Source organism: Phyllobates terribilis, unplaced genomic scaffold (assembly GCF_046119375.1).
Source record: "Phyllobates terribilis strain yellow unplaced genomic scaffold, ASM4611937v1 Scaffold_7__3_contigs__length_470593459, whole genome shotgun sequence".
NCBI lineage: Eukaryota > Metazoa > Chordata > Amphibia > Anura > Dendrobatidae > Phyllobates > Phyllobates terribilis.
Genome location: NW_027362767.1, coordinates 107765897 through 107790857, shown reverse-complemented (window position 1 = coordinate 107790857; position 24961 = coordinate 107765897). Strand labels below are relative to the sequence as shown.

Sequence of the window (24961 nt, the reverse complement as noted above, 5' to 3'; positions counted from 1 at the left end):
TTTGCAGGTTGGAGCTTTGTCATGGACCATTTTCTTCAACTTCTACCAAAGATTTTCAATTGGATTGAGATCCGGACTATTTGCAGGCCATGACATTGACCTTATGTGTCTTCTTTCAAGGAATGTTTTCACAGTTTTTGCTCTATGGCAGGATGCATTATCATCTTGAAAAATGTCACCATCCCCAAACATCCTTTCAATTGATGGGATAAGAAAACTGTCCAAAATATCAATGTAAGCTTGGGCATTTATTGAAGATGTAATGACAGCCATCTCCCCAGTGCCTTTACCAGACATGCAGCCCCATATCATCAATGACTGTGGAAATTTGCATGTTCTCTTCATGCAGTCATCTTTATAAATCTCATTGGAACGGCACCAAACAAAAGTTCCAGCATCATCACCTTGCCCAATGCAGATTCGCGATTCATCACTGAATATGACTTTCATCCAGTCATCCACAGTCCACGATTGCTTTTCCTTGGCCCATTGTAACCTTGTTTTTTTCTGTTTAGGTGTTAATGATGGCTTTTGTTTAGCTTTTCTGTATGTAAATCCCATGTCTTTTAGGCGGTTTCTTACAGTTCGGTCACAGATGTTGACTCCAGTTTCCTCCCATTCGTTCCTCAATTGTTTTGTTGTGCATTTCCTATTTTGGAGACATATTGCTTTAAGTTTCCAGTCTTGACGCTTTGTTGTCTTCCTTGGTCTACCAGTATGTTTGCCTTTAACAACCTTCCCATGTTGTTTGTATTTGGCCCTGATTTTAGACACAGCTGACTGTGAACAACCAACATCTTTTGCAACATTGCGTGATGATTTACCTTCTTTTAAGAGTTTGATAATCCTCTCCTTTGTTTCAATTGACATCTCTCGTGTTGGAGCCATGATTCATGTCAGTCCACTTGGTGCAACAGCTCTCCAAGGTGTGATCACTCCTTTTTAGATGCAGACTAACAAGCAGATCTAATTTGATGCAGGTGTTAGTTTTGGAAATGAAAATTTACAGGGTGATTCCATAATTTTTGCCAGGGGTTGTAGTCATTTTGGCCCTTACTTGCCTCCATAAACCAAAAGGTTATGTTCCCCATCCTGTAAAGAAATGTCCTTTGTCCTAGCTCCTGTTATGTCAAAATGTCCTCGATTCAAGCTCCCATCCTGTAATAATGTCCCGCTATTTTGAAATATTGTCCCCCATAATACCACTCTTAATATATACATAAAAAAAATATATATATTACTCTGACTTGTCCCTGCTGTCACAACGATAAGCGTTCTCTTCCTTCTCCATAGCCGGTGCAGGGAGATGGGACGACGCATTGCAGTGACGTCATGTGTTGGCCGCGGCGGGCATGCCAACGTCAGCTTCCAGCCTCGAATACCCATAACCTGTAATATATTTATTAAGAAAGGCATCCAGACCCTTCTTGAATTTTAGTAGTGAATCAACCATTACAGCATCATGTAATCAATGTGATTGTAATGAATGTCAACTAGGAGAAATCCAATTTTGCTCCCTTTGGTGTCCATAGCCTGAGCTATGAATGTGAATACGTGTCCAACGAGTTCTATTATTTCAGGGGACGTATCGATGAGCATTTCGGTGTCCAACTGTGAAGTGCAGGAGAACGTGGTACGTACAGGAGAGTTATATCTACATGCGACCACTTCTGGACCAAGGTCCTGGTGTGAAATATTAAGCATGTGTCTTCTATTTCTTCTGTCCCCGTGATCATGATTAATCCCCGATAATGTGGTCAGTTTACATTGCTTTACGTCATGCCGCTCGCCTCCACTTCCGCTGTTTCTCATGTGTGGTTGGGTGTTGTAAAGTAACGGATGACACTTTTTTGGCTTTGCTCACACAATGTTTGCAAAAATACGTTTTTATGCCGCTATTTTCCCAAATTGAGAGAGACACAATGCAGCCGCAACGTGTGAACGCTGCCTTTTTTGAATTTTGTCCCTTTGATGACTTCTGTTTTGTTTCCCTCTTTCCAGGATATCAGTTCAGTGTATCAGATTTTCCCTGATGAGGTTCTTGGGTCGGGCCAGTTTGGCATTGTATATGGAGGTATGGCTCCCCCTGGTTTGTATCTGCTCTATTAGCCATGATTATGATCTTTGTGATTTTATTTCATACTTCTTGTGTGACTCTTCATTGTAGGTAAACATCGGAAGACTGGTCGGGATGTGGCTATTAAAATAATCGATAAGTTGCGGTTTCCTACAAAACAAGAGAGCCAGTTACGGAATGAAGTTGCTATTTTACAGGTATTAAAAATGATGATATGTATACAAGTGACCTCCGACCTGTCGCTCTACAAAAATGCCCTGACGGAATAAAGTTGATGAGCCCGGAAGTAAAGATTTCGCAAATGTATTAGTGTCTGATATGAGAAAACTAGACTGATCATGCCTCCAAGCAGTTCTTTATTACCCTTGTGCTTCTGCATCAGACACCTTTTCCTTACTTTCCCGTTTTGTTTTGGATATTATGGAACACAATAATAACTACAAGGAAAAGGATTAAGCACTCAAGCACAATGGTGAATTCACAAGATGCTTTATTTACCGGAACAATTCAATTCAATGAGGAACAAGCAGGAATTGGGGAAATTGGCACATGAAAACTGTCAGATATGGGGGCAATCATATCTCACGTCAAATAATTAATATATATATCATCAATAATACAGGTAACCACAAATATACGAAGCTCACAAAAGTAGAATCAGGATAAAATATCCAGTAAAGAACAACATAATCCAATACTGTATGTAAAGCGCAGGGATAAGTATTATTAAAGGGGTATTCCAATCTCCAAGATCCTGTCCCAATATGTTATAGGTGTAATAATATCAACAAATACCTCCAATTAGAAATGTAGTATAGTTCTTCTGATTTGCTATGCAGCTTACCCCATGTGCAGGGCATTACAGTAGCTTACGTATTCATGGTTATGACCACTCATATAGTGAGTCAGCTGTTAGCGATAGAAACCATGGATGCCTAAGTTCGTTCAATGCCCTTCACATGGGCTTAGCAAATTAGAAGAAATATACTACGTGTCTAATTGAAGGTATTAGTCCTTGATGGACTAAGGGGCTTTCATTTCAGTACAGTTGAGGCCAGAAGTAAAGATTTAGCAAATTAATTAGTGTGTCTGCTATGAAAAAATATGTGGTAGGTGTAATAATATTAGCAACTACTTCCAATTAGAAATTTAGTATAGTTCTTCTGATTCGCTACGTAGCTTACCCCATGTGCAGGGCATTGTTAATATTATTACACCTACTACATATTGGGATAGGATCTTAAAGATGGGAATACCCCTTTAAGTACGAGGCTATGTTCATATGTCCAGTAATTACTTATTTTTTTCGTTCCGTTGTGGGATCATAAACATGTAAGTAAAGACACTTTGGTTTCCATTTTGCATTGGTTTTTGTTCACTTTGTAACACATTGAGTATTTTTTAACCCTCATGACAACTGGATATGTGAACAGAGCCTTACCAATGCCGACAAGGTGCACAGAGATACAAAACTATAACCAAGTGGCTACATGAAATATACCTTGAGTGAGAGACTCTGCCCCAAATGCGTTTCACCTTTGCTTTCTCAAGTGCTCCATGCCAGTTTCTCCACGTCCCCCTTTTTTTTCATCATTTTCTCTATATTATTCATTTGCTTTTTGTACTTGAAGCATTTTGCGACTGCACACTTGTGAGGGGGGGCTTAAACCTTCTCCTTGTAGGTATTATAGAGGTACGCCCATTCTGTTATGTGCTATACATTCATAGGTGCATATTATGAAGTACAATGGTGGGGTTTGTTCCAATGGTTGCATGAATTTTTACAGCTACTGCCGCTCTTGTCCATGGGTTGGGTCTTGTTTCAGCACCGTCGACTTTTCTGGGCCGGAGCAATAATATTAGGCACATAGCACTATATGGGTGGCATTGCGTCATGCAGACCCTTCAAGAACCTGAAACCAATGCTGACCGGACTTGTAAGGCTCCAGCGTTAATCAGTAAGGCTCTGTACGGTGCACAACAAGGAGATGATAAAGAATTGTTTGTTCTATCTTGTAACTGTAGCCACTTCCTTGAAAACAAACCACAAAACCATTAACCACAGTATCTGCTGCAATGTGCCTTCAAGTAACTGTTCACCAAGACCTTTCTGTCTGGACACTTCTGCTTTTTGTCAATTCCTGAAGATGCACATCTCTACTCTATAATGAAAGTGGTTTTGTCTTCTGGATATATTATTAGATACTGGATATCTCTTCTTTACGTTCCTGAGGTGTAAGAAGCAAGGTGTAGGGGGGAATCATTTTGCCATCATCCGACTGTAGAAGTGACAGCCCTCGCTGCCAATGTCTTCTGCTGAATAATGTTCAAGAAATGCCGGTTATTATTTGTGTGCTGGGAAGGGGAACTTATTTCCACTTATACTGGTTGTACTGGTGGATAATGCGTTTGTTTTTTTTCTTTTTCTAAAAATGAAACCAGGTTCTTGATGATGATCTATGCATTTATGAGATTATAATAGTATATGCATCTACATTTGACCTACATTTACATCCTGGAGACGTATATAAACAGTAACTCCCATCATCTTATTATTATATGTGCGTTGAAGGATGGACACTATGGTTACATTATTATATAATATGACTTTCAAGGGTTGTTCTGCGAATATGGGTAAGACTACAAGCTCTTTCCATTAGAGCTTGTAAGCACTGCTCTGAAGCTGGCTGGATGACTGGAGTGCGTTCTTTGCTCCTGATCTTTGCCAGCTTCACTGCCACTGCGCTTCTCCAATGGTTTGCCTCATATAGAAGCATCAGAGAGCACAGGTTGGCTCAGTGGTCAAATTGTCAATAAAGCATGAGTGCCCGCCCCAAGAAATCAAGAAGTCGGCAAGTTAAGGAGTGGTGCGCTCCTGCCATAAATCATAATACAGCCCCTGTACTCCTTGCTCGCTTGGTCCCCGCGGCTGGTCGGACGCTTGGTCCCCGCGGCTGGTCGGACGCTTGGTCCCAAGACTTGGGACCCTAGGACCGGTGGGGTCCCCCATGATCAGACATTTATGAGACTTTTTGAGGCAAGCCAGAAGTTTATCCTTCAGAGAGTGGATCTATTTGAATCTACTTATGGCTTTGGCATAAAGAAAAATATGCACAAACAGTGCCACAAACGTGTGCTGTGTGCGAAACACCTTAATAATTCTAGGCAGAGTCATGCGGTCTTATTACGTGTGACAATCCCGGCTTGTTCCCTTCCATCTTGCATCATCTTATTGGCTTCTGAGGAGCCGTCCACCACAATTTTGCTGTATGGGGGGAACAATTCCCCACTCTTCCTGATTTGTCTATAATACTGATGCCTTCGGGGTCCTGATGTTTTATTTTTTAACACCTTATTGTTTTCCTCTTCTATGGAGATGAAAGTGGTTTCTTGTGAAACATTCACAAGTTCAAACACCTCCTCTCCTGCGGATAACTTCTTACACTGTATAAATGGCCATCGGTCTTTATCACACAGTAACGTCTTGAATAGAGAAACCGGTTTTCCACAGAAGACTTTCCAGCTCGTGTACGATAAAGCCCATGTTTAACCTTTTATTTCTATGCATGACGGCTTACGTTATAGCAGAACAAAGGGTAGCGCTGTGCCGCGCCATATTTTCCATTAGGACTGGACATCTGAGAAAGCGAACAATGGCCATGGGTAATGAACTGCTCCTCGGCGGAGCGGTCACACCTGCCTTGTGACATGCGATAGCTCCATTTGTGGCACAATACACCGTCATTCATTCTTAATGGATGTTTGCACCTGCGGAGTTGTCCAGTCTTCATTATGTCACAACACTAATTGTTTTAGGGCTTCTCCGTGTACTAATTTACAGCGGACCAAGCCTTTCTACAATGTAAAGCTGGTCAGGTGTCATTGTACCTGACCTGTGTAATGCACAAATGGGACAAGGTCCTCAGAGCCACAGATCCTCCTCATTGTAGATGCTCCCGGCTCTGCGCAATAGCAGAGGATTCTGGATAGGAACCACTCTCAAATCACACCTTAGGGGCATGTGGTATAAGAAGCCGGCTTACCAGTTGTGCCTGCTCCATTAATGATGGGTGACAGCTGTATTATACTGCCAGCACCTGTCTGCAACTACTACAGTCAGAGATCACTCTAATCCTGGCAGTTCAACATCATATGTGCTGCAATCAATAGTGAGCACTGCATCTAAGCGGTTAGACACAGGGTGGGCCCCTGTAGCACGATTACATGCAGTCAGTAGCGAGCACTCCATCTAAGCGGTTAGACACAGGGTGGCCCCTGTAGCATGATTACGTGCTGCAGTCATTAGCGAGCACTGCATCTAAGCGGTTAGCCCCCTGGTGGTCCCATGTAGCATGATTACGTGCGTCAGTCAATAGCAAGCTCTGCATCTAAGCGGTTAGTTACAAGGTGGGCCCCTGTAGCACGATTATGTGCTGCAGTCATTAGCAAGCTCTGCATCTAAGCGGTTAGACTCACGTGGTCCCCTGTAGCACGATTACATGCAGTCAATAGCGAGCTCTGCATCTAAGCAGTTAGACACAGGGTGGTCCCGTGTAGCATGATTACGTGCTTCAGTCAATAACGAGCACCGCATCTAAGCGGTTAGACACAGGGTGGTCCCGTGTAGCATGATTACGTGCTACAGTCATTAGCGAGTTCTGCATCTAAGCGGTTAGGCACAGGGTGGTCCCGTGTAGCATGATTACGTGTTGCAGTCATTAGCAAGCTCTGCATCTAAGCGGTTACACAGGGTGGTCTCTGTAGCATGATTACGTGCTGCAGTTATTAGCGAGCTCTGCATCTAAGCGGTTACACAGGGTGGTCTCTGTAGCATGATTACGTGCTCCAGTCATTAGTGAGCTCTGCATCTAAGCGGTTACACAGGGTGGTCTCTGTAGCATGATTACGTGCTGCAGTTATTAGCGAGCTCTGCATCTAAGCGGTTAGACACAGGGTGGTCCCGTGTAGCATGATTACGTGCTGCAGTCAATAGCGAGCACTGGATCTGAGTGGTTAGACACAGGGTGGTCCCGTGTAGCATGATTACGTGCTGCAGTCAATAGCGAGCACTGGATCTGAGTGGTTAGACACAGGGTGGTCCCGTGTAGCATGATTACGTGCTGCAGTCATTAGCGAGCACTGGATCTGAGTGGTTAGACACAGGGTGGGCCCCTGTAGCACGATAGCAGCCTGAGGCTTCATGAAGGCCTCGGTGTTATGTCAGTGCTCAGGTCCCACAAGAAATCAAGCTTTCCTAGAGCTATAGGCACAGATGAAGTCAACAAATTGAACTTTGACTTTGGCTCTCATTACAGACTATTTGAGGGAAGGGTTTTGTAAAGCAGACTTCACCAAGATTGTTGTGTGCATCTTATCTGCAGAATCTGCATCACCGCGGCGTGGTCAACTTGGAGTGTATGTTCGAGACTCCAGAAAGAGTGTTTGTGGTGATGGAGAAGCTGCATGGGGACATGCTGGAGATGATCCTGTCCAGTGAAAAGGGAAGGTTACCCGAGCGCATCACCAAATTCCTGGTCACCCAGGTGAGCATTGTTCCATCAGGCCGTGCAGAGCAGCATACTGATGGCTGTCAGGAGACCTAACCTGTGCCTTCTATGTTAGATCTTAGTAGCCCTGCGACACCTGCACTTCAAGAATATTGTCCACTGTGACCTAAAGCCGGAGAATGTGCTGCTGGCGTCGGCGGATCCCTTTCCTCAGGTAATTTACAAGGAGCTTTTAGATTAAAGGCTGAACGTGCGGATGTGTGATGAAAGAGCCTTCTTTGCAGATCTGTTATTAGAAATGGATAGATAAAATACTCATTTTCATTCATTGTGCTCTGTGTATTTTCATCCATGTAGAACTCAAGTGGTTTTAAGAGGTTAGGAGATGGATGAATTTCGGAGCTACGATTACCCGGCCCTTCAAAACTGCAGCTCCTCCTGCTCTTAATAGCAGAAGAGGGGATGTTACATAGCTGCCGTCAGTCCCCTATTCTCTGTATGGTCTGCTGTGCATGCTGGCCAAGTGCCAGTCTATTATATACAGTGGGGACGGAAAGTATTCAGACCCCTTTAAAGTTTTCACTCTTTGTTTCATTGCAGCCATTTGTTAAATTTTAAAAAGTTTATTTTTTTTTCTCATTAAAGTACACTCTACACCCCATCTTGTCTGAAAAAAAACAGAAATGTAGAAATTTTTACAAATTGATTAAAAAAGAAAAACTGAAATATCACATGGTCATAAGTATTCAGACCCTTTGCTATATATATATATATATATATATATATAATATGTACATGACTATGGGTAAAAGTTAGCCTTGTTTTCTCACAAATCCTGTAGAAAAGCTTAAAGGATAAATTGCTTTTGATGTAGGTACCAGTGTAACCTGTCCAGAGCTATCCCCATTCTCATGTTTTGCAACTTGCCATCCATTATTTTTAGGTAGGATGTTCCTTTTCACCTGCATTCTGCCAGCACTATTAGAGCTATAAACGTCCTTTACCCTAACGTCCAAGAATGCAATGCTTCTCTCACTCCCATGGCTTTGTTTCCCTGAACTCTTTTGTGCATGTATGCAGGTTAACCATAAAGGAAAATAAGTTAGAGAGTGGATAAGAAAATACCTATAGTGGCTAGCACTTTGGAGTGATTTTTTTGGGGTGGTAAACATCATAATATTTAAATGAAGTGATTTGCAAATTACTTATTTAGCACATTAGCTATCAAGTGAGAAGTTGTCTGAAACGGTGACCATTTAACCATATGATGAAGAGCTTTCATCTGGAACACATCGTTTCCATGCATGGAAATCACACTGTACTGGAAAACCTGATTGTGCCTAGAGGTCGACTCCGATCACCTGCCAAAAGTTGAGAAGTAGTGCTGGGAATCCGGACCAGGAGAATAAAAATATATACGTGTGTGTATATGTATATAATCTGCCATCATGTGTATTATGTTGCTTCCACTTTTATTTTTTTCTCAATGACGATGTATGTATGTATACCTACAGTGGGGAAAATAAGTATTTGATACACTGCCGATTTTGCAATGTGTTTGCAATTACAGAGGTCAGACGTTTCCTGTAGATCTTGGCCAGGTTTGCACACACTGCAGCAGTGATTTTGCTCCACTCCTCCATACAGATCTCTGGATCTTTCAGGTTTCGGGTCTGTCTCTGGGCAACATTGAGTTCTAGCTCCCTCCAAAGATTTTCTATTGGGATCAGGTCTGGAGACTGGCTAGGCCACTCCAGGACCTTGAAATGATTCCTGCAGAGCCACTCCTTAGTTGCCCTAGCTGTGTGTTTCTGGTCATTGTCATGCTAGAAGACCCAGCCACGACCCATCTTCATTGCTCTTACTGAGGGAAGGAGGTTGTTGGCCAAAATATTGCGATACATGACCCCATCCATCCTCTCTTCAATACGGTGCAGTCATCCTGTTCTCTTAGCAGGAAAGCACCCCCCAAACAAAATATGATGTTTCCCCCACCATGCTTTACAGTTGGGACAATGTTTTTGGGGTTGTACTCCTCCTTCTTACTCCAATCCAATACAGCGAGTGGAGTTGATGCCAAAAAGTTCTATTTTGGTCTCATCTGACCACAAGACCTTCTCCTATGCCTCCTCTGGATCATCCAGATGGTCATTGGCAAGCTTCAAACAAGCCTGGATATGTGCTGGAAGGAGCAGAGGGACCTTGCGTGTCCTGCAGGATTTTAATCCATGACGGTGTAGTGTGTTACTAACGGTAATGTTTGAGACTGTGGTCCTAGCTCTCTTCAGGTCATTGACCAGTTCCTCCTGTGTAGTTCTGGGCTGATTCCTGACCTTTCTCAGACTCCTCCTTACCCCACGTGGCGAGATCTTGTATGGAGCCCCAGACTGAGGAAGATTGACAGTCATCTTGTGTTTCTTCCATTTTCTAATAACAGTTGTTGCCTTCTCACCAAGCTGCTTGCCTATTGTCCTGTAGCCCATCCCAGCCTTGTGCAGGTCCACAATTTTGTTCTTGGTGTCCTTAGACAGCTCTTTGGTCTTGGCCATGGTGGAGAGGTTGGAATGTGATTGAGTGTGTGGACAGGTGTCTTTTATACAGGTAACGAGTTCAAACAGGTGCAATTAATACAGGTAATGAGTGCAGAGTAGGAGGCTTCTTAATGAAAACCTAACAGGTCTGTGAGAGCCAGAATTCTTGCTGGTTGGTAGGTGATCAAATACTTATTTTATGCAATAAAATGCAATTTAATTATGTAAAAATCATACAATGTGATTTTCTGTTTTTTATTTTTAGATTCTGTCTCTCACAGGTGAAGTGTACCTACTATAAAAATTACAGACCTCTCCATTCTTTGTAGGTGGGAAAACGTGCCAAATAAGCAGTGTATCAAATACTTTTTTCCCCACTGTATGTATTATACGCATACATAATGTATACCAATAAATGTATACATGTTTATGTATATATATATATACATATATATGCACATATACAGTACAGACCAAAGGTTTGGACACACCTTCTCATTTAAAGATTTTTCTGTATTTTCATGACTATGAAAATTGTACTTTCACACTGAAGGCATCAAAACTATGAATTAACACATGTGGAATTATATACTTAACAAAAAAGTGTGAAACAACTGAAAATTTGTCTTATATTCTAGGTTCTTCAAAGTTGCCACCTTTTGCTTTGATGACTGCTTTGCACACTCTTGGCATTCTCTTGATGAGCTTCAAGAGGTAGTCACCGGAAATGGTTTTCACTTCACAGGTGTACCCTGTCAGGTTTAATAAGTGGGATTTCTTGCCTTATAAATGGGGTTGGGACCATCAGTTGTGTTGTGCAGAAGTCAGGTGGATACACAGCTGATAGTCCTACTGAATAGACTGTTAGAATTTGTATTATGGCAAGAAAAAAGCAGCGAAGTAAAGAAAAACGAGTGGCCATCATTACTTTAAGAAATGAAGGTCAGTCAGTCCAAAGAATTGGGCAAACTTTGAAACTGTCCCCAAGAGCAGTTGCAAAAACTATCAAGCACTACAAGGAAACTGGCTCACATGAGGACCGCCGCAGGAAAGGAAGACCAAGAGTCACCTCTGCTTCTGAGGATAAGTTTATCCGAGTCACCAGCCAGAAATCGCAGGTTAACAGCAGCTCAGATTAGAGACCAGGTCATTGCCACACAGAGTTCTAGCAGCAGACACATCTCTACAACAACTGTTAAGAGGAGACTTTGTGCAGCAGGCCTTCATGGTAAAATAGCTGCTAGGAAACCACTGCTAAGGACAGGCAACAAGCAGAAGAGACTTGTTTGGGCTAAAGAACACAAGGAAAGGACATTAGACCAGTGGAAATCTGTGCTTTGGTCTGATGAGTCCAAATTTGAGATCTTTGGTTCCAACCACCGTGTCTTTGTGAGACGCAGAAAAGGTGAACGGATGGACTCTACATGCCTGGTTCCCACCGTGAAGCATGGAGGAGGAGGTGTGATGGTGTGGGGGTGCTTTGCTGGTGACACTGTTGGGGATTTATTAAAAATTGAAGGCATACTGAACCAGCATGGCTACCACAGCATCTTGCAGCGGCATGCTATTCCATCCGGTTTGCATTTAGTTGGACCATCATTTATTTTTCAACAGGACAATGACCCCAAACACACCTCCAGGCTGTGTAAGGGCTATTTGACCAAGAAGGAGAGTGATGGGGGGCTACGCCAGATGACCTGGCCTCCACAGTCACCAGACCTGAACCCAATCGAGATGGTTTGGGGGTGAGCTGGACCGCAGAGTGAAGGCAAAAGGGCCAACAAGTGCTAAGCATCTCTGGGAACTCCTTCAAGATTGTTGGAAGACCATTTCCGGTGACTACCTCTTGAAGCTCATCAAGAGAATGCCAAGAGTGTGCAAAGCAGTCATCAGAGCAAAAGGTGGCTACTTTGAAGAGCCTAGAATATAAGACATATTTTCAGTTGTTTCACACTTTTTTGTTAAGTATATAATTCCACATGTGTTAATTCATAGTTTTGATGCCTTCAGTGTGAATGTACAATTTTCATAGTCATGAAAAATCTTTAAATGAGAAGGTGTGTCCAAACTTTTGGTCTGTATTGTGTGTGTGTATATGCATGCATGCGTATATATATATATATATATATATATATATATATATATATATATATATGTTTGTCATTGGGAAGAAAATAAAAGTGGAAGGCAACATAAACATGAAGGCAGATTAGATAATGATTGGTGCCACGTGCATTAGATGGCATCAGTCAGCAAGTTTTTGCTATGGAATCCGAGAGCAGCATAATGTAGGGGCAGAGACCCTGATTCCAGCGATGTGTCACTTACTGGGCTGATTGGTGCAGTTTTGATAGAATTCCTGTTTTCGCTGTTGTAGATGTAGCAGTGCTGAGCTCTGTATAACCCCGTCCACACCACTGTCAGCAAGCAGCTAATCAGCTATGGGGATGGGGTTACACAGATTAACCTGACTGGCCTGCAAGTGAGATCTAGTCAGGCAGTGCTAATCTCATGCGGATAAGACTATTAAAACTACAGCACACAGCCTAATAAGTGACACATCCCTGGAATCAGGGTGTCTGTCCCTACATTATGCTGCTCTTAGATTAAATAGCAAATACCTGCTGACAGATTCCCTTTAAAAGTAATTGTATACTGTCTCACTAGCATTCTCATACTTCTCTTACATCTCAGGTTAAGCTTTGTGATTTTGGATTTGCACGTATCATCGGAGAGAAGTCTTTTCGCCGCTCGGTAGTTGGGACCCCTGCCTACTTGGCTCCTGAAGTGTTAAGAAATCGAGGCTACAACCGCTCATTGGACATGTGGTCTGTTGGTGTGATCATATATGTCAGCCTGAGTGGGACTTTTCCTTTTAATGAAGATGAGGACATTCATGATCAAATCCAAAATGCAGCGTTCATGTACCCACCGCACCCCTGGAGAGAGACGTCGTCTGATGGTGAGTTCTGCTTGTAAGAGGCGGTGGAGTAACCGGTTATGTCACACCAATAACCGGCAGCGTTGCATCATTAACAACTGATCTTACAGCTAGTTCTGCTTCAGGCACTGATCTGTATAAGGCTGGTGATAAACGGTGAAATGTGTCCTGCGATTGCAATTATCAGATAAGTTGTGACGATTTTAAAGCTGTGATTTTGCTCAAAATAAATGGCCAAATCGCAGAGAATTGGGAAGCGAGGTGCAGTTGCATGTGACCTGCATTTAAGCCTAAGGCAAATGAGTCGCATGCGAAAATCCAACACATTTGAAAACCATGCAACACATAGGAAATCATTAGATCTGATGTCGCAATGCAACGCTGTCATCGCCATGTAGCCCTGGGCTGACGGGAGCCGGTCAGAAGAGTCTCGCTTTCTGGACTGCAATAACTGTCTTCCTGCAGTCTGGAAAGGGGTCTTTAGTAGGTGGCACTGGTCAATAATTCATTCTGCTAAAATTCAAGTTTAATACCTGCTGGCGCCTTATCTCATTAAGTCTGTGTAGACGAGGAGGAGGGTTTGCTGCACAGTCAAGTCCAGTTGTTGTCTATACCTTATCCCTGCCGGGCATGGCTGGCTTGTTTAATATCCCTTTTGACAGGGTAAAGTCATCACAAGCCGCTCCCTGTGACTAGATAGTGAGTGCGACAGTCCTAGGGTGTATGGGCACCATTAGTGAGGAGCTGTTTGGGGGTGGGGACCCCATTAGTGGGGAGGAGTCTGGGGGGACCCCATTAGTGGGGAGGAGTCTGGGGGGACCCCATTAGTGGGGAGGAGTCTGGGGGGACGCCATTTGTGGGGAGGAGACTGGGGGGACACCATTAGTGGGGAGGAGTCTGGGGGGACGCCATTAGTGGGGAGGAGTCTGGGGGGACGCCATTAGTGGGGAGGAGTCTGGGGGGACGCCATTAGTGGGGAGGAGTCTGGGGGACGCCATTAGTGGGGAGGAGTCTGGGGGGACACCATTAGTGGGGAGGAGTCTGGGGGGACGCCATTGGTGGGGAGGAGTCTGGGGGGACGCCATTGGTGGGGAGGAGTCTGGGGGGACGCCATTGGTGGGGAGGAGTCTGGGGGGACGCCATTGGTGGGGACGCCATTGGTGGGGAGGAGTCTGGGGGGACACCATTGGTGGGGAGGAGTCTGGGGGGACACCATTGGTGGGGAGGAGTCTGGGGGGACGCCATTGGTGGGGAGGAGTCTGGGGGGACGCCATTGGTGGGGAGGAGTCTGGGGGGACGCCATTGGTGGGGAGGAGTCTGGGGGGACGCCATTGGTGGGGAGGAGTCTGGGGGGACGCCATTGGTGGGGAGGAGTCTGGGGGGACGCCATTGGTGGGGAGGAGTCTGGGGGGACGCCATTGGTGGGGAGGAGTCTGGGGGGACGCCATTGGTGGGGAGGAGTCTGGGGGGGGCACCATTGGTGGGGAGGAGTCTGGGGGGACGCCATTGGTGGGGAGGAGTCTGGGGGGACGCCATTGGTGGGGAGGAGTCTGGGGGGGGCACCATTGGTGGGGAGGAGTCTGGGGGGGCACCATTGGTGGGGAGGAGTCTGGGGGGGCACCATTGGTGGGGAGGAGTCTGGGGGGGGCACCATTGGTGGGGAGGAGGTGACATTAGTGGGGAGGAGTCTGGGGGCCACCATTAGTGGGGAGGAGTCTGGGGGGGCGGCATTAGTGGGGAGGAGTCTGGGGGGGCGGCATTAGTGGGGAGGAGTCTGGGGGGGGCACCATTAGTGAGTCCGGAGGGTTCTGATTGGTGGCCAGCTGTGTGTTATGGGTTATACATCAGTAGTCTTCACTTTTGATCACGCCTGTGTTACATTTCCTTTACTAACCCTCACCTGTCATTATTTTAGCTATTGACCTCATTAACAATCTCCTGCAAGTAAAGATGAGGAAGCGTTACAGTGTGGACAAGACCCTAAACCACCCCTGGTTACAGGTGAGCAGTGAACACTTAGCAAACCACAAGCTCAGATGTAATGGGAAGAGTCACGTCACATAGGTTTGGCCTAAAATCCGCTTCTTTGCGACATTAAAGAATATATCTTTTTGCCAATGTTGTGAATTGTAAGTCTCAAAAAGTCATTTGGAAAAGTATTTTAATGTGAGAGCACAAGATTAGACCTTTGTTTTGCATTGAAGGGTTAGTTCAGTGCTGCTCCCTTCCACATCTGGAGGTGAGCGGTACCGATGATGTTGCATCCCCACACCTGTGTAACAAGAGCACGAATCCGGGCAGGTATGTGGGGGGCACCGTTTACCTTCTGACGTGGAGATGAGTAGTGTGAACTACCCCTTTTGAGAGAAGTAATGGCATATGATCGTAACTTACCACATCACCTTTGAAGACAGAGCCCACTTCATGTGAATTTGAGCATAGTTGCTGTGTTGTGCAGTTCATTCTTGTGACCCCTCTCAAAATTGAGAAAACATCTGTAAAGATGACCTGTACTCAAATTTATGATTTACTTCAAGTCCCCCAGTCATCAAGACCAGGATGAACATCAGTGGTCTTGATTAGGGGGTGTACAGAAGTCAGTCGCTAAGGGGTGTACGCCTCTTAATGAATCGGGAGTGTCTGAAAAGACACCATAAATCTTAGTCCAGTCGGCGAGTGGGGTAAGATTTCTGGTGTGTGGAATATCACAGCTTGTCATGAATTGGATGAGCGGGTTTCGCCAAACTCCACCAAGAGCCCTCTTAAATCTTGCGACTTTTGATGTGAAAACACCAAAAGTTGAAAAAAATTTTTTTTCAAAATGATTTACGCCTCGTAATTGCTTTGATGAATTGGAGCCTTCTATACGGAGTGTGGACCCCACTGCCCAGTCACTGGCCCCCTAATAATGAGGACTAGGAGTGATCTGCTAGTCTGGTTACTTTATCTCATTTGTATATTATCGGCTCCTACAATAAATAACTTTACCAAAAATATAGCAAACCGACATTAAGGTTTTTGTATTTTCTGATTTCATTAACCAGGATTTCCAGACTTGGCTCGATCTACGTGAACTGGAGTGCAAGATAGGGGAACGCTACATTACCCATGAAAGTGATGACCCCCGCTGGGTGATGTATGCGGGGGAGCACTGCCTCCAGTACCCGCCACATCTGTTGCCGCCACCATCCATCGACTCTGAAGATGCCGAGATGAGGGCTCTGGGCGAGAGAGTCAGCATTCTCTGACACGGGAAAGCCCTGATTGTTCCTGTGCTAGGAGAGACAAACCATAGGGAACGGATTTTAGTTGTTGAATGTACAATGTTCATCAATCCAACCTGGTTGTGTGCATCGCTCCACAAGTCTTTACGATACCTCTTGGCCGTATCCCTCACACAATCCTGTTTATGAAAACCTTCCTGAAGAGCCTAATGAAGACACTCCATTGAAGCAGTGTAGAAGGGGCCCCTTATGTCCCAAGGACACCCGGATTATTTTTACGACAGATTTTTTGCATGTAGGAGCCCTTTTCATCTTTTATTATGTTATTATTCATTACCTTGTTCTGCTTACCGGGCCTGCGAGACCAGTTCCTCCATCCAGGAGGGCCGATCTGCTCCATCATATTCCACATGGCGTGATGACATGTACGTTCACGCACTCACACAAACCTACAATACAGTCACTGAGATGTAGTTTCTTATAAGGGAGGTCAAAAGGGAACCAATTCTGTCATTAAGTGACGGAAATCAAAGCTGCAGTCCACAGAGACTCCTCGTAATCACTCCATGATGTGTTGCAGGCACAATCGGCAGCACGGGGGTTAATCTGCTTGCTCACGACTGTCTTTTTACTCCTCGTTTTTTTTTTTGTCCAGAGGAAATCGTGTTGGTTTTTATTTAATTTGTAGCCTGAAGGATGACCTAAAAAAAAGTTTTTTTTGTGCAAGGTGAGAGAGACTTCAGGGGTGAGCGGCTCACAGGAAGCTCCCGGTGAAGGTGGTGGCCTGGAGCAGGGCGTACAGAGCTATGGACGGGCACGTATCGAGGCTTTGCCGAACCGCACGCCACCCCTAATAGATCCACTAAGGACCAATGCTCTTTTCGGGCAGTTACATGAGGTTCCCCTCAGCTTTTCCTCACTTTAGCCCCTGATTTGGTTTTGTTCTCAATTTTGCTTAATTGTATTAAGAAGTTACTAATATTTTTTCTAAAGGTCAAATACAGTGTATTTAGCAAGTTTTCTCAGTATGTTCCATATTATACTCCTCTGGCAGATTTTAGACTATATTCTTACATTTCTATCCTGAATAAAACCAAAATACTGTGTTACTATTTCCTGTGCTTTCCATGTGAGCAGTGTCCTGTGCGTGTCTGCATGATGCTATACGACCTGTACGGTGAGTCTGGTCATCACACCATGGCAATTTATACGCTCTGATGTGGCAAAAAAATCACCTATTTGTCCTACAGGAAACTATACAGTGTTAGACCCTTTTATTTGAAGGGGTTCAACCCAGTTAGGCTAAGTTCCCATTAATGCCGTGTTCGCTCCACTGAGCACTACATCAGGGTTTCCATAGGAATCCCTGAAAAACTGTATTCTGGCGGGAACCCCGACCAAGCAAGTCACTTGAATGAAGCCGGCAGTCATTGTGGACACTGTGTGTTCCAAAATGGTTCTTTATTTATCGAACGCATTTCATCATCGGACCGGTGCTTTTCTCAAGAAAAAAAAACTGGTTTTTAGCCTTGATTAAGACCCCAAAACACATTGGACAATAAAGAACCATTTTAGAACACAAAAATCTTCTCATTTCCTGCAGCCCATACACTGGGATATATTGTCCTGCTCTCTAGTATAAAACATCTGGAAGAAGGTTTTCTCCTCCAGTCACGGCCCGCCGCAGCGGTAACATGCGTCTACTGATGTTACGCCTTCACACAACACCACCAGGTGAGCGCACACTGCTCCTGCCTGTCACCATCTCTACCAGGCGTTACTGCTCTTATGTCCTCCACACAGTTCTTCAATTTCCAACAATGAAAATTTTGGGAGGGGGACATGTCATGTGTAATATGGCTTATGCTGATAAAGGCAACATTTGAAAGAATTGCTGGGCAGGCATTTTTCTCCTTATCCAAAGTGGAGCTGCTATTCGAATTATTGATATTTAGTGGTAAGTCTTATAAAATTGGTTTCTCGTTAGTCTCATTGGGGGACACAGAACCATGGGATAGTCTGCTGACACTTATTACATTACTTTCTTCACGAGATATGACATATATTCACCGCGTGCAGAATTATTAGGCAAATGCTTATTTTGATCACTTTGATATTTTTTATACATGTTGTCCTACTCCAAGCTGCATAGGCTTGAGAGCCAACTACCAATTAAGTAAATCTGGTGATGTGCATCTCTGTAATGAGGAGGGGTGTTGACTAATGACATCAACACCCTATATAAGGCGGGCTTAATTATTAGGCAACTTCCTTTCCTTTGGCAAAATGGGTCAGAAGAGAGATTTGACGGGCTCTGAAAAGTCCAAAATTGTGAGATGTCTTGCAGAGGGAGGCAGCAGTCTTGAAATTTCCAACCTTTTGAAGCGTGATCACCGATCAATCAAGCGTTTCATGGCAAATAGCCAACAGGGTTGCAAGAAGCGTGTTGGCCAAAAAAGGCGCAAAATAACTGCCCATGAATTGAGGAAAATCAAGCATGAAGATGCCATTCGCCACCAGTTTTGCCATATTTCAGAGCTGTAACGTTACTGGAGTATCAAAAAGCACAAGGTGTGCGATACTCAGGGACATGGCCAAGGTAAGGAAGGCTGAAAAACGACCACCTTTGAACAAGAAACATAAGATAAAACGTCAAGAATTGGGCCAAGAAATATCTTAAGACTGATTTTTCAAAGGTTTTATGGACTGATGAAATGAGAGTGACTCTTGATGGGCCAGATGGATGGGCCAGAGGCTGGATCAGTAAAGGGCAGAGAGCTCCACTCCGACTCAGAAGCCAGCAAGGTGGAGGTGGGGTACTGGTATGGGCTGGTATCATCAAAGATGAACTTGTGGGACCTTTTTGGGTTGAGGATGGAGTGAATCTCAACTCCCAGACCTACTGCCAGTTTTTGGAAGACAACTTCTAGCAGTAGTACAAGAAGTCGTCGGTATCATTCAAGAAAAACATGATATTCATGCAGGACAATGATCCATCACATGCATCCAACTACTCCACAGCGTGGCTGGCCAGTAAAGGTCTAAAAAAAGAAAAAATAATGACATGGCCCCCTTGTTCACCTGATCTGAACCCCATAGAGAACCTGTGGTCCATAATAAAATGTGAGATCTACAGGGAGGGAAAACAGTACACCTCTCGGAACAGTGTCTGGGAGGCTGTGGTGGCTGCTGCACGCAATGTTGATCGAAAACAGATCAAGCAGCTGACAGAATCTATGGATGGAGGCTGTTGAGTGTCATCATAAAGAAAGGTGGCTATATTGAAAACCAATTTTTTTGTTTTTTCATGTCAGAAATGTTTATTTCTAAATTTTATGCACTGATATTGGTTTACCTGGTGAAAATAAACAAGTGAGATGGGATTATATTTGGTTTTTATTAAGTTGCCTAATAATTCTGCACAGTAATGGTTACCTGCACAAACAAATATCCTCCTAAGATAGCCAAATCTAAAAAAAACCCACTCCAACTTCCAAAAATATTAAGCTTGGATATTTGAGTCTTTTGGGTTGATTGAGAACATAGTTGTTGATCAATAATAAAAATAATCCTCTAAAATACAACTTGCCTAATAATTCTGCACACAGTGTATATGTTATATGATGTGTCTTTCCCTTTGGTGCGGGCTCTGGCGCTGAGCCCGCACCTTTTCCAGGCACCCTGCCCCTAACAGAATCTACCCGCAGCTATTAACTAGTTAAATGCCGACCGTGGCATTTAGCTCGTGCTTACCAGAAACGCGTCATAAACCCCACCCATCAGTGCCCCTGTCACATGATCGTGTGGCGCTGATGGGTTGGCATAAAACCTGGGGTCTGCGGGAGACTCCTGTGGTTGTCATTACTGATCTGCTATGAACGGCGCCCTGTGACCAGAGCTCATAGCAGATGATCATTTTTGATACACATAGCAGGAAGCTATGATGATTGCAGTTTCTAAGTCTCCTAAGGAAGCAAGTAAAAAAAAAAAAAGTTTTTAAAAATGTTAAAATATATAAGTTGAAATCACCCCTCTTTTTCCCTATTCAAAATAAAACAATTAAAAAATCAAATATTTACACATTTGGTATCGTCGCATTCGGAATCGCCCAATTTTATCAAAATCTAAAAATAATTAATCCGATCTGTAAACGGCGTAGCAAGAAAAAAAATCAAACCACCAGAATTAGGTCTTTATGTTCACTGCAGCATTGCATTAAAATGTAATAAGGGGCGATCCAAACATCATACCTACCCGAAAATGAATATCAATAAAAACGTTTGCTTGGCGTGCTAAAAATAAGCCCTCACCCGGCCCCAGATCCTGAAAAATGAAGACGCTACGGGTCTTAGAAAATGGCACAGTTTTATTTTTTTGTTTGGCAGACTTTGCATTTTTTTTTCACCACTTAAATAAAAAAGAACCTATACATGTTTGGTGTCTACGAACTCGCAATGACCTGGAGACTCATTATGGTGGGTCACTTTTAGCATTTAGTGAACATGGTAAAAAAAAACAAAAAATAATTGTGGAATTGCACTTTTTTTGCAATTTCACCGCACTTGGATTCTTTTCCCGCTTTCCAGTACATTATATGGTAAAATAAATGGTGTCGTTCAAAAGTACAACTCGTCCCGCAAAAAACAAGCCCTCGTGCTGCCATATTGACGGAAAAATAAAAAAGTTATGGCTCTGGGAAGAAGAGGAGCAAAAAACAAAAGGGCAAAAACAGAAAATAGCCTGGGAGTGATGGAGTTAAAATAAAATTGGCTCCTCCCCAGCAGACTATACCTCCCCTGCTGGCGTCAGGCTTCCTCAGTTTTGTGAGAAAGCAGTAGGAGGAGAAAACAATTAGGCAAAGAGAAACCTAATAGCACGGGCCACCAAGGGGAGGGAGCTGTGTTCCCTAATGAAGACTACAAGAAACAGATTTTACGGTGAGTACCAAAAATCTACTTTTCTGTTCATTTGGGCCAGCTAGAATACATGCCTTTTATTTTAGTGGCTCTGTTTGCCCTAAACTTTAAAGGGAATCTATCAGCAGGATTCCTGGGCAGTCTGTTCTTACCTTACTGAGAAATTGACGTATGAATTGTTATGCAAATGAGGCTGAAGAGCCATGTAGATCTGAAGCCTCTGTCACTCCAGCTCTATTCCCCACCCTACGCTACCTCCTCCTACTTCACTGACCCCTTCTATATTGTGTGACTTCAAGGCAAAAGATCCGTCATACAAGCTGGAGGAGGCGGCGCCGCCAAGTGCAAAACAGAGCTGGAGTGACAGAGGCTTCAGATCTACAAATGGCTTTTCAGCCTCATTTTGCATATCAATTCATACACTAATTTCTCAGTAATGGAGGCACGGACTGGCCATGTAAAGATATTGCTGGACTTGTCTTTGAAAGAGCTACATGCACATATAAATAGTTGGGGGTGTCAAATTCTGCTGACAGATTCCCTCTTAGATGTGAGGATGTTACTTCCAGACCTTCTGGAGTGATCAATGTTGAGATAGTTGAAATAGTTTAGAAAAATCATTATAATTTCCTACAATGCGGATGATGCCTTGCCGCCTTATGTGTTCTGTGCTTCATTCAATTTGCCATGACATTAAGCTTTTAGCCTACATGTTGAGCACACCGCTTCACGCCACCCATGCCCCTAACAGAAGTAAGAAGTATTCAGAAAAGTATCCTCTGCTTAAAAACATACCAAATCACCTGTTAAAAAAGTGTCTTCAAGATTCTTCACACACAAGCCAGACATCACCATGTATAATGCCAAGGATACGTTGGCATACTGTAAAATAGCACACTGCCAATGAACTCTTGTTCTTTGATTAATTATTTTTCACCATGTGACAAGTCTAGGTTTGTCTAACTTCAGACCAATGCTATCCACAAAGTACATGATTCAGTTAGAAAGGATGGTATGTTGTGCTTTGACCTATAGTACCACTGAAGCAAAGTTAGCGCTCACAATAGTTTGTTGGGCATTTCCAATAGTTACAAATTAATTAGTATAATCCCCATATGAAGGCCGGAACTGCAGCTGCAATTTAGCTCTTGTGTGTTGCCCACCTTATTTATTTTCTTAAAGGGGTGTTCCAAAACTATTTGACCTTTTTTTTCTTATGGGCCTAAGAACGAACAGGCAGGTAGTTGCTAACTATGCCTGTTTGCCCTGCACAAATCTCTGCTGGCTCAGTGGTGACAGACCGCTCCTGTCGGCGATTCTGTGGCTTCCAGTGATGTCTCATCGACAGAGTCGTGTCTTCTCTTCTACTTTGCTCTGTTGATGTGATGTGACTGCCGATATCATGCTGATTAACAGCCGGCTCCCCACTGCCCAACTGTGCGGAGCCAGCGGCAATCAGTCTGACGTCAGTAGTCACACCCCATTGACAGAGCAGCGTGGAAGAGCTGCACGGTTGATGTGGAGCAGCAGGAACGGTCTACCATCTCTAAAAGCCGGCACCAGAAAGGCAGATAGTTAGCAGCTATCTACCTATCAGTTCTTGGCCAAATAAGAAAAAACAATAGTCCCAGAAACCCCTTTTAAGGCTGAATGGACGCACATCCCAGTAGCCACTGTAACAAGATGCACATCCCAGTAGTCACTGTAACATAGTGGAAGAGAAGGTGTAAATTGCATGACTGTAGTTTTGGAGTGAAATGCTCTACACGGCTATTTGAAGTTAATGTCGAAGTCTTACATTTCGGTTTATGTATTGACCTATGCGTTCAAAACGTATCTTTGTGTCAGGTTGAGATGCCGAAAAAAAAAAAATTGTGAAATTCAAGTGGTAAATTGCTGAGATACTGGATCGATCGCAAGAATCTTCTATTCAATGTCTAAAGCAGGACTTGTTTCTGGATGCGACCATAGAAGCAAATGCTGTGCTTGTTTGCCTTGTTTAGACTGAAAGTGCAATGATTTGTAAATTAGAAGCTGATTTGACGTTAGACACGATTTCAGTGCCATCTTTGTGCATTGACATTTAGCTACATATTGGCAGCATGCAGAAGTATGTTTGTAGAAAGCATGTGTTTTATTGCTTTCCCGACATAATCGTAATACTGTCATGTCCTCACAAAGCTCCTCGGGTATAAATAACAAGAGCCGTTGGAGGGAGAATATTTTTAAGATCCATCACGCTGGTCTGTTTGGTTCAGAGGAGAAAGTTTTACTGCAGATGGAAAATGAAAGCTCAGTTGCAGAGGTTGGCATTTAATCAGTAGAAAACAGAGAAAATCTGGTTGTTAACTCCGAAAGAATGTAAGATACAAATGGACGCACTCTCACTGGCTGCTGAAATGTTTGGACGGTTTATGGAAAAATGTAATAGCAATAGGAAATGAATCAGTAATGCAAACCCTAGTGAAAATGATGCCACCGTTTGGGGATGTTTCCCCCCAGATTTATTTTTTTTTAACCGCAAATCACAGAGATGAGACAAAGCAATGTTTGTTATGTAGCTGACCATTCTGTCCCCCTGAAAATGCCCTACCCCCTAAAAAGGAATGTCCATACAATCAACACCCCAAATTGTATATATGGACATGCAGATCTTTGAAATGTAAATTCACCAACACCTTTTTATTTTCTATCTGTTGCAGCATTTTAAAATAAAGTAGCATTTTCACTCATATGCAAAATACGGTCCGGGCCAGTTTTAGACAAAGTTGCCCACAGCCTTAAATACTAACATATTGCATCATCACACCGAAACATTTATGTTGCATTTACATGCGCTGAGTTCAGGCCGTTAAACGAGCGCGATCGACAATATTGAAGTCGTTCGACACTTGTTTCTCGGCCTCTTTAAACTGGCGGAGGAAGAATGATGGGGACAGAATGTTCACGAGCAGATCAATCTGTCCCCATACATATCATGTTATCTGCAGCTTGCTCTGGGTGATGTGCTGCTTAGAACAATGATTTGTGTTCCGGCATAAACCATCCAATCACCCGATGAATAGGCAGTATTTTTCTCGATCGTTGGATGATTGTTCCATCTGTGCTACCGATATTTATAAATGTGGATACTAAACACGCACATTATGTGACACGTATACACAAACTGCGTGTTAAACATGTATATACGCAGAGCACATACATACAGATAAATGTATACACAGCACATACGTACAGGCATGTAAGTCGTGCATACAGATACATGTATACAGAGCACCTACATACACACACATGCAACGGACTTAGCACATACGTACAGAGACATAGTTTAATGGCTCCCACACAGCCCTCCACACAGTATAATGGACAACACAAACCATCACACTGTATAATTGCACACATATAGTATAATGGCCACCACATAGCAGTCCAAATATTATAATGGTCCCCACATTGCCTTCCATATAGTATAATGCTCCCCCCATAGTCCTCCGTATAGTATAATGCACAACCCATATTCCTCCATACAATATTATAGCTACCCTAATATACTCACTGACTTTAAAAAATAAATACATACCTCTCCCCGTTCCCCCACTGCTCCAGTCTCTGCAGCATGTCTCCTCAGCCGCTCCACGGCCCTGCACAGCATGGCGTGATGAAGTGATGTTATCGTGCTTGCTGGATGAGACGTCAGACACTGAGGGAGGGATCGGACGGGCTCCCTCCTCCATCATTGCTTTCAACTGAATCGGCATCCTGGAT

The 24961-nt window shown here is 43.7% G+C and overlaps 1 protein-coding gene across 2 annotated transcripts in view; it reads left to right on the top strand.

Moving 5' to 3' along the window:
* The window catches only part of PRKD1 (protein kinase D1), a 139249-nt gene extending 121857 nt beyond the window's left edge, over nucleotides 1-17392 (top strand). For both annotated transcript variants that reach the window (XM_073639047.1, XM_073639046.1), the window contains 8 exons: nucleotides 1581-1633; nucleotides 2002-2074; nucleotides 2168-2274; nucleotides 7459-7620; nucleotides 7700-7798; nucleotides 12810-13077; nucleotides 14972-15057; nucleotides 16101-17392. In XM_073639047.1, coding sequence (XP_073495148.1) covers nucleotides 1581-1633; nucleotides 2002-2074; nucleotides 2168-2274; nucleotides 7459-7620; nucleotides 7700-7798; nucleotides 12810-13077; nucleotides 14972-15057; nucleotides 16101-16304 — 1052 coding nt within the window. In that variant the 3' untranslated portion in view covers nucleotides 16305-17392. The remainder of the gene's footprint in view (nucleotides 1-1580; nucleotides 1634-2001; nucleotides 2075-2167; nucleotides 2275-7458; nucleotides 7621-7699; nucleotides 7799-12809; nucleotides 13078-14971; nucleotides 15058-16100) is intronic.
* Nucleotides 17393-24961: the final 7569 nt, after the last annotated feature.